Source organism: Misgurnus anguillicaudatus, chromosome 20 (genome assembly GCF_027580225.2).
Source record: "Misgurnus anguillicaudatus chromosome 20, ASM2758022v2, whole genome shotgun sequence".
NCBI classification, from domain to species: domain Eukaryota; kingdom Metazoa; phylum Chordata; class Actinopteri; order Cypriniformes; family Cobitidae; genus Misgurnus; species Misgurnus anguillicaudatus.
Window position 1 is genome coordinate 38,276,248 of NC_073356.2, and position 9,345 is coordinate 38,285,592.

At 36.2% G+C, this 9,345-nt stretch overlaps 1 protein-coding gene across 2 annotated transcripts in view; it reads left to right on the plus strand.

Annotated features, from left to right (window-relative positions):
• The window catches only part of slc45a4a (solute carrier family 45 member 4a), a 42,662-nt gene extending 34,934 nt beyond the window's left edge, over positions 1–7,728 (plus strand). For both annotated transcript variants that reach the window (XM_055220946.2, XM_055220947.2), the window contains 5 exons: positions 1,951–2,130; positions 3,631–4,754; positions 4,840–4,939; positions 5,019–5,230; positions 6,813–7,728. In XM_055220946.2, coding sequence (XP_055076921.1) covers positions 1,951–2,130; positions 3,631–4,754; positions 4,840–4,939; positions 5,019–5,230; positions 6,813–7,187 — 1,991 coding nt within the window. In that variant the 3' untranslated portion in view covers positions 7,188–7,728. The remainder of the gene's footprint in view (positions 1–1,950; positions 2,131–3,630; positions 4,755–4,839; positions 4,940–5,018; positions 5,231–6,812) is intronic.
• Positions 7,729–9,345: the final 1,617 nt, after the last annotated feature.

Consider the following 9,345-nt stretch of genomic DNA (forward strand, 5'->3'; position numbering starts at 1 on the left):
GTGTGGCACTGCTGTTTGGTGTGAGCAAAATGTCAAAGTTGCTTTTAGGTCCCAGCTGTGTGTATGAATATAAGATTATACTTTACAGGTGTGGTTTTTATTCAACTCTTGTCAAACCTTTACTATGTTTCAGTGCTTTGAACTGAGCAGAGATCAGTGAAACTAAAAACCTGTGTGTCAACATACAGTATATCAATCAAATAGATATGTACCCTTACTTACTGTGTGTGTGTGCGTGCGTGCGTGCGTGCGTGCGTTCGGCTGCGTGCGTGCGTGCCTGCGTGCGTGTGTGTGTATGAGTGCATGCATGCGTGTGTGCGTCTGTCTGTGTATGTCCGCGTCTGATTGTGTGTGTATAAATGCATGCATGCGTGTGTTTGTGTGTCTGTCTGTCAGGGTGTGCATCTGTCGTTTGTGTGTGTGTGTCCACAGTTCAACGTGTGTGGGTATGAGTGCATGCATGCATGCGTGTGTGCTTCTGTCTGTGCATCTGTATGTGTCCGCTTCTGATTGTGTGTGTATAAATGCATGCGTGCGTGTGTGTGTGTGTGTGTGTGGTTTGTGTGTGTATGATGTCAGTTGAACTGTGTCGCTCTCTCGATGACATGGGAAAGCATTAGGAATCAGTTCACAGGAAGCAGTTTCCTGTTGTGCCTCTTTTTACCTTTCATTGCGTATCTGGAACAACTTCCTGTCTCCATGACTTTGTGTTGAGTGTGACTCTATTGTCGGACAGAAAGTGTGCTGCTAACTGAAGTACTGAGTCCACGCTTACTGTGCACCTGCTGTGATCTCAGTTTTATTCATTATAACAGAGGATTTGTTCAGGTTGAGTATAGAGATCGAGCTCTTTCTCATTCATCTTACACATCAGTCTGATTTAAAGCTCTTCTGTATGCTGTCATGTTATTGTTGCCCTGTGGAGTTTAGTGCATTAGATATAAAGACGGACAGTGTCAATAGATGTGGCACACGTGTAATGTGTTGATTGTTATCATCAGCGGGTATGAGATGAAACTCAGTTCATAGAGTCCTGAAGCATTGTGTGTTTGTGTTTATCTGTTGAAATATTGATGACTTCAGGACTCATGAGGATTAATGAAAGTTACAGTAATAAAACCGAGAGATGACAGACAGACAGTACACACCTGTACACATTTACAATAAACACACACTGACATCACACACAAAACTATCTGTGTGTACCGTTTGTTTAGTTTTTAACCCTTTGTGGATCACTTTATGAAACATGAACCTACCACAAAACCAATCATTAGGGTTAATTTTCTGTACTAAAGATTTATACATCATGTGACTAAATCAGCTTTTCATTGATGTGTGGTTTGTTAGGATCACCTTTGAAGTTGTCTAAATGAAGTCCTTAGCACTGCGTCTACTCACAAAATGAAGTGTTTTGATATATTTATGATAGGAAATGTACAAAATATATTCATGAAACATGATTTTTGCATAATATCCTAATGATTTTTGCCATAACATTTTTTATTTTTGGCTATTGCTCCAAATGTACCCATGCTACTTATTGCTGGTTTTGCGGTCCAGGGTCATAAGCACAAAACACATTTTTTTGTTTTTCATATAAATATAATTGAACATGTAAAATATCATTAATGCATGACTGTTGACTATAAAAACACATTTTATAAAAAGACTTTAAAGGTCTACTGTATTTCTTATCATAAAATTAATGAAATGTATTGAAAACATGTTAAAGAAGACAACTTTGAGATCTATAAATACCTTGAATAATACTTGAGTTTGTTCTCTTCATCTTATAGAAACTAGAAAACACACACTCTGTGTTTGAGTAGAAAATAAATACAATTTGGGACGGGATGCTGTTGTGTAATTGATGACATGATGTGCAAATTCATTTAAGGCTTATTGATGAATAACACAGACAGTCTAATGTTTCTCTCTGTCTCTCAGGTCTTGCTTTAGGAGATGTGCCAAATAATCAGCCGATAGGGATTGTCATGACTGTTTTGGGGGTGGTGGTGTTGGATTTTTGTGCTGATGCGACCGAGGGTCCTATACGAGCGTATCTGCTGGATGTGGCTGACACTGAGGAACAAGATATGGCCCTTAACATACACGCTTTCTCTGCAGGTATCATGTAAAGACTATTACACTGAGTCATTATCAAAACAAATCATATGAGACGCTGTACCTATGTTTACATGCAACCAAATAATCAGTTTGTAATCATATTGATGGCTCAGTTGTATTGAAATGTGTTCATTTAAACACCTTCATCAATACAATTGAATAGTATTGAAACGGTGGTGTAGTCCGATCTGTGATCTGATCATCAGGAGAAAAGTGTGCATGTAAACGCGTGAATTGTAGTATTTTCTCAATCAGATGCAAAAATACCTTGTGCACATGCACAGAAAAATTGTGCTTAAGTTCACATCTTATATTTACCTTTTATTCACATATCACATAACTCTCGTCACAGAAACATGCAATAGCAAGACAATGAAAACATGCATTATTAAGGTAATGGGTTCACGTGCTGTACATTCCACAGTGTTCATGTCTTTCATAACATTATATACATGCAAAAAATAGTGCCGTGCCTTTCAAAAAGTGTGTTTTCTTTGCCTATATCTGAAAACTTCTTACACTGCACTGACTTTTTTACTTAGTATTTCTGTCTTGTTTTCAGTAAAAATATCAAAACATTTCTTAAATTAAGATGTGTTTTCTTGATGAGTAAAATGACCTAGGAAAATAAGTTTAGTTTAGACAAAAATATATACAATTTATGTGAATTAGTGCTTAAAACAAGCAAAAAAAATCTGCCAATGGAATTTTTTTTTTCTTGAAATAAGTTAACTTTTTCTTAAACATTTAATTCAAGAAAATTGTTTGTTTTAAACACAAATTCGCTTATATTTTATATTTTTTGTCTAATACTAGATTTATTTTCCTAGGTCTTTTGCTCATCAAGAAAATACATCTAGATTTATAATTTATTTTATATTTTTACTGAAAACAAGAAAAAAATACTAAGTAATAAAGTATATTTTTTGCAGAGATGCTGTTCGCTGTGTTGCCAAGTCCTCTGATTTTTGGCAGAGTTCAGATTTGGTGTATTTTAAACTGTTTCAAAGTTTATTTTTTCTGTGGGTTAAAGACCGAAGTATCGTTGATTTAATTATTGGTATTTGGGATGTGAAAAGTTATTGGGATGCTTTGGGCTAGTTCTAAATGTTCATTGGCTGGTTGTGATACGCAAATCTGGCAACCATGGCTGTGCGCTTGCACAAACGTTTGGCCTGGATTATATACAATGCACTTGTAAACAAACATTTTAATCTGATTGCAATGCATGTAAACTGTATTGTCGTAACCTACAATCGGATTAAATTGAGTCGGATTGACAAAAAAAGTTTCTTTTACCTCTTTACTGTATTGTATGTACTGTAGTGTAGATCATGACCTTGATTGACGTTTTTCCAGTAATATATGAGTTTTTTTTGTGCAGTGTTACTTTATTGAGCAAATGTCTGCTGACACGCATATAAAACATAAGAAGGCAAACCGTTCAAATGTTACCAAGTTGTTGTATCTGTGTAAAACGGGTTGTGTTGTGTGTTTTAGGGTTTGGTGGTGCGGTCGGTTACGCTCTGGGGGGACTCGATTGGACTCACACTTTTCTGGGTCGGGCCTTCAAATCTCAGGAGCAAATTCTGTTTCTCTTCGCTGCGGTTTTGTTCATCGTGTCTGTGGCTCTGCATCTCTTCAGCATAGAGGAACAACAGTTCAGCCCTCAGCAAGATCGTCTGGACGATGAGGCCGAAATCGAATCCAGCGTTAAAATCAACAGCTCTCTGCTACAACAACCCCAGCTCGACATGATCCACGAAAACGAGCCTTACAACTCCTACGATCACTGCGACTCTTACGCGGACAGACGCTCTGAACGGGACTTAGACATGGACTTCCTGGATGTCGACATCGTCCGCAGTAAAAGCGATTCTGTTCTGGCGATGCCCGATGCCACGCTGGGACACATGGATCACGACAGCCTGTTCTTGTGTGCCATCGAGCCCTCGATCTTCCAAGATCGCGTTTCGTCCTACCACGGCTCACCGCCACGCCGCAGCAGCAGTGCAGAAAGTCAAGAGTTCCTGCGAGGAAAAAACAGCCGGCTGTCAGCGTTCCTGCAGCAGTCGGAGCGAGATGGCGAGGAAGCTCTGCTCAACAATCAACCCGACCGATCCAAGTCACCCAACGGACACGCAACGGACCCGAACGGCCTCAACGGACAGATGTCGCCTGGCGGCACGCACATGAAACCCTCCAGCACCAATGCCTCCATGCGCCGCAGACGTCACATCTTCTACCGACAGTCGTCCTGCACGTTCTCGTACTACGGTCGCGTCGGCTCCCATCGATACCGCTATCGACGAGCAAACGCGGCGCTGCTCATCAAATCCTCCCGCAGTATGAATGACATCTATGAGATTGAGAAACGACACAAGCAGAGGAACGGCCAAAGAGCGAGACACCAGAGCGGGAACACAAACTCCAGCGGGGACACGGAGAGCGAGGAGGGGGAAGTTGAGACCACCGTTCGCCTCCTCTGGATGTCCATGTTAAAGATGCCCAAAGAGCTCTTCAGACTGTGCATCTGTCATCTGGTCACCTGGTTCTCCATCATAGCAGAAGCTGTGTTTTATACTGACTTCATGGGACAGGTCATCTATGAGGGAGACCCTACGGTGAGAAATCTTCTCTTACTCTTAATAAAGTAATGAAGGTTGATACTACAATAGCAAAGTTCATGTTCTTATGCTTTTCCTTTAGGCACCGTTGAACTCGACAGCCCTGCATAACTATCATAAAGGTGTACAGATGGGTTGCTGGGGTCTGGTGATCTATGCGACCACGGCTGCGATCTGTTCAGGTCAGTATCATTCACATCAATGATCTTTATACATACAGTATTGTATATGAGGTTCATGGTTATCCATTTATCTCTCTAGCTTTACTGCAGAAGTACCTGAATAACTTTGACCTCAGTATTAAGGTCATATATATCCTGGGCACTCTGGGTTTCACAGTCGGTACAGCTGTCATGGCCATCTTCCCAAATGTCTATGTTTCCATGGTGATGATCAGCAGCATGGGAATAATCTCCATGAGCATCTCGTACTGTCCGTATGCTCTACTGGGCCAGTATCACGATATGAAAGAGGTCAGAGTCTTCATTCATCTGTCTGAGCACTGAAAAAAAGGACTTTCTTACTTAGTATTTTTGTCTTGTTTTCAGTAAAAATATCTAAAAATTCTTAAATTAAGTTGTATTTTCTTAATGATCAATTTAGTCTAGTTTTTACATAAAAAATATAAAATTTAAGAGAATTTGTGCTTAAAACCAGCAAAAAAATCTGCCAATGAAATAAAAAATTATACACTGCTAAAAATTATTTTCAAGAAATAAAATTCTTAGTATTTTTGTCTTGTTTTCAGTAAAAACATCTAAACATTTTTAAATTAAGATGCTTTTGCTTGATGAGCAAAACAACCCAAGAAATTTATCCCATTGGCTGATTTTTTTTTTGCTTGTTTTATGCACAAAATCACGTAAATTTGATATTTTTGTGTAAAAACTAGACTTATTTTCTTGGGTCATTTTGCTCATCAAGAAAAAGCATCTTAATTTAAGAATTTGTTGATATTTTTACTTAAAACAAGACAAAAATACTAAGATTTTTTTTCTTGAAAATCGTTTTTTGCAGTGTAGACAAAAAACATAAATTTAAGTTTTATTTGTGCTTAAAACAAGCAAAAAATATGGTAAAAATAAACGTTTTTCTTAAACACTTAATTCAAGAAAAATTTGCTTAAAACAAGCAAAAAAAAATCTGCCAATGGGTTAAGCACAAATTCTCTTAAATTGTATTTTTTTATGTGTAAAAAGTAGACTTATTTTCATTTCAAGGTCAAGGTCATTTTACGCATCAAGAAAATGCATCTTGTTTTAAAAATATACTAAGACAAAAATACTAAGTAACAAAGTAATTTTTTGCAGTCTACGAATGCTAATCCTGTCACTAAACCTCGTCTCTTTTTTTTCATTTATATTTTTACAATTCATTTTTACCTTAAGCTGAGAGCACATGCTTTTCTAACCTTTTGAAAGTATATTGTGAATTATATTTGATGCATTATGTATAAGTAGGTCTATAATAATAATATTATACACTACACTGCAAAAATGACTTTCTTTCTTAGTATTTTTGTCGTGTTTTTAGTTCAAATATTTCAAAATTCTTGATGCATTTTCTTAATGAGCAAAGTGACCTAAGAAAATAAATCTAGTTTTTATTAAATATTTTAGAAAAAAGTTTTTAGATTTTTTTGCTTACCCCATTGGCAGATTTTTTTTTGTTGCTTTCTTTAAGCACACATTCACTTAAATTGTATATTGACGTATTTTCTTATATGCTCATCAATGCATCTTGATGTTTGAATCTTTACACATTTTTACCCAAAAATAGTGAGTAAGAAAGTAATTTTTTGCAGTTTAGAGTTGAAATCATTTTTTATGTTTCAAACATTACATAAACAGACTGTTAGAGATGAAGTGTGCAACCTGTATAAAATATCTGTTGGTAGTTGTTTAGTCATGCCAAACATTATTCATTTCTTTAGAAAGTCACAGTTCTTGATCTAAATTCAATAGATTTGATCTGTTCAGTCTATTTTTCTTGATGAAGATCTTGACCAGGTTTGAGAATAATGTGTTGATGTGTTTTGTGTTTTTCTGTTTACAGTATGTACATCACAGTCCCGGGAACTCAAAGCGAGGTTTTGGCATCGACTGTGCCATCCTTTCGTGCCAAGTATACATCTCACAGATCCTGGTGGCATCAGCGTTGGGTGCGGTTGTGGACGCCGTCGGCTCTGTCCGGGTCATTCCGCTCGTGGCCTCATGTGGCTCTTTCCTGGGCTTCCTGGCGTCCTGGTTCCTCGTCATCTATCCGGGGTCTAACGGAGATGGTGACGGCTCGAAGGGCGAGCGGACGAAAGCGCTGACGTCACCCAGTAACGGAAATTCAACAGTTTCAGAGAAACCCAGCTTTCTCAAGCTCACCCCAAAGGGAGCCACCGTCACAACCTGCAAAGCAGAGATTGAATCCACGCTGTGAATGCAATCCCATTTCATCATTTCTACAAACATCAGCTATACCAGCTCACCCAGATGGGAGATTTCATTGTTTGTTTGTTTGTCCGTCTGTCTGTTTTTGGCCTAGTGTAGTGGGTCTCAGGGCTGCGTTAGGGACAGGACAGATGTCTTTCCCTCTCAGGGCCACCAGGGGGCGACTCTGGGCTAAACTAAACTCTTCAGGGGCGAGCGAGAGAAAGAGAGAGAGGTTGCATTTGATTCTCTATCGCTCTCAATGACATGAATTTCCCTTGCACACTTCCTTTCTAAAGAAATCTAATCTATTATAATTTATTATATAAGTTCTCATTTAATAACTGTATCTGTTTAAGTTTTCTGTTTTGAACTGATGTCCTAATGGAGGACATTACGATTACCAAAAGTTGCTTAGTGCAATAATCACAGTTATTTCATTATGATGGCTTTATGTCAGGCGGATAAACAAGGTCAAACCTCATGAAAAATGTCATGTTTCACCCACATGTGTAGTGTACATAGAGAGATTTATATATATATATATATATATATATATATATATATATATATATATATATATATATATATATATATATATATATATATATATATATATATATGTATATATATATATGTATATATATATATATATATATATATATATATATATATATATATAGAGAGAGAGAGAGAGATAGAGAGAGAAATGTATATATAGGCAGAAACACAGAGAGAAGATAAATCATTAAGGTTTTGTTATTTCATGACAGATCAGCACTGTTTACTTCAAACTCTTATTTGTGTTAAAATCTCATTCTTATTATCATATTACAGTCAGCAAAACCTGCTTTCTTTTCATTTCTATTACATTATTTAGCTTATGTATGCATTACAGGTTTTTCTGCATTTACATGAGAATTTGGTGAGAAAGGTTTACAAATAAAATAATGAAAGTGCAAAGAATGTTAATGGGACTAAAAATAGGCTTTATTATCTTCATGCAAATATAATTTCTCTCTCTTTTGGGTGTAACATGACTTATTTCTTGACACTTTATGAGATTGACCTAAATGAATGTGGTTTTCCCGTATCTGGAGGAGCGTACAGTAAAGTACCGTACAGGTTAACACTGCAAAAAATGACTTTCTTACTTAGTATTTTGTCTTGTTTTCTGTAGAAATATCTAAAAATTCTTAAATCAAGACATATTTTCTTGAAGCGGAAAATGAGAATAAGTCTAGTTTTTAGACAAAAATATACAATTTGGGTGAATGTGTGCTTGAAGCGGGCAAAAATATCTGCCAGTGGTGTGAGAATTTTTTTCTTGAATTAAGTGTTTAAGAAAAAAGTAAACTTGTTTCAAGATTTTTTCTTTATGCCATTGGCAGATATTTTTGCTTGTTTTGGGCACAAATTAACTTAAATTTTATTTATTTATTTATTTGTCTAAAAACTAGACTTATTATCTTAGGTCATTATGCTCATCAAGAAAATACATCTTAACACGTTAAGTGCCACAAATACCCTTTGAGTGGGGGGGGTTGAAAATGTGAAATACACCTTCAAATTAATATAACTCTGGCTTTTTTGGTATAGAAGTCTAATCTTGGTCTTGATTTAAAGAAGAGTAATAAATTGTAATAGCAGTTTACATTTATTTTAATAAATAAAAATAATTACACAACATAATAATTTTATAAATAAAATGATAAAAAAATTTATATTTTACAAAAGTAATAATGCAAACATGAAGCCATAAGTCTCGAGTAGTTCTGATCCAGATTTAAAGTTAAAATCACAAAAAAATAGGTTTGTGTTACACTTTTAGTGGTTTTACCAACAACGGCCACTAGGTGTCAATGGTTTGCTGCATACTCTTGTAACAAATTAATCAATTACTGTCACTGCATTATTATTATTATTACTGCAAAAAGGTTTTGAAATATAAAAACTACATTCTTAGGGCTTTCCAACAATATATAGTTTGTCAACATTTTTGAAGATTTATAATAGGATAGTTTGATAAGAACTCACATGCAAAACACTGAAGTAAATGTAGGCATGCCGTCGGCGGGATTGACATTTCTCAGGATATAAATGTTTTGAGGCACACTCTATTCATAAATGAATCAATAACTCTCCCTACATAATTTATTTTATAAAAC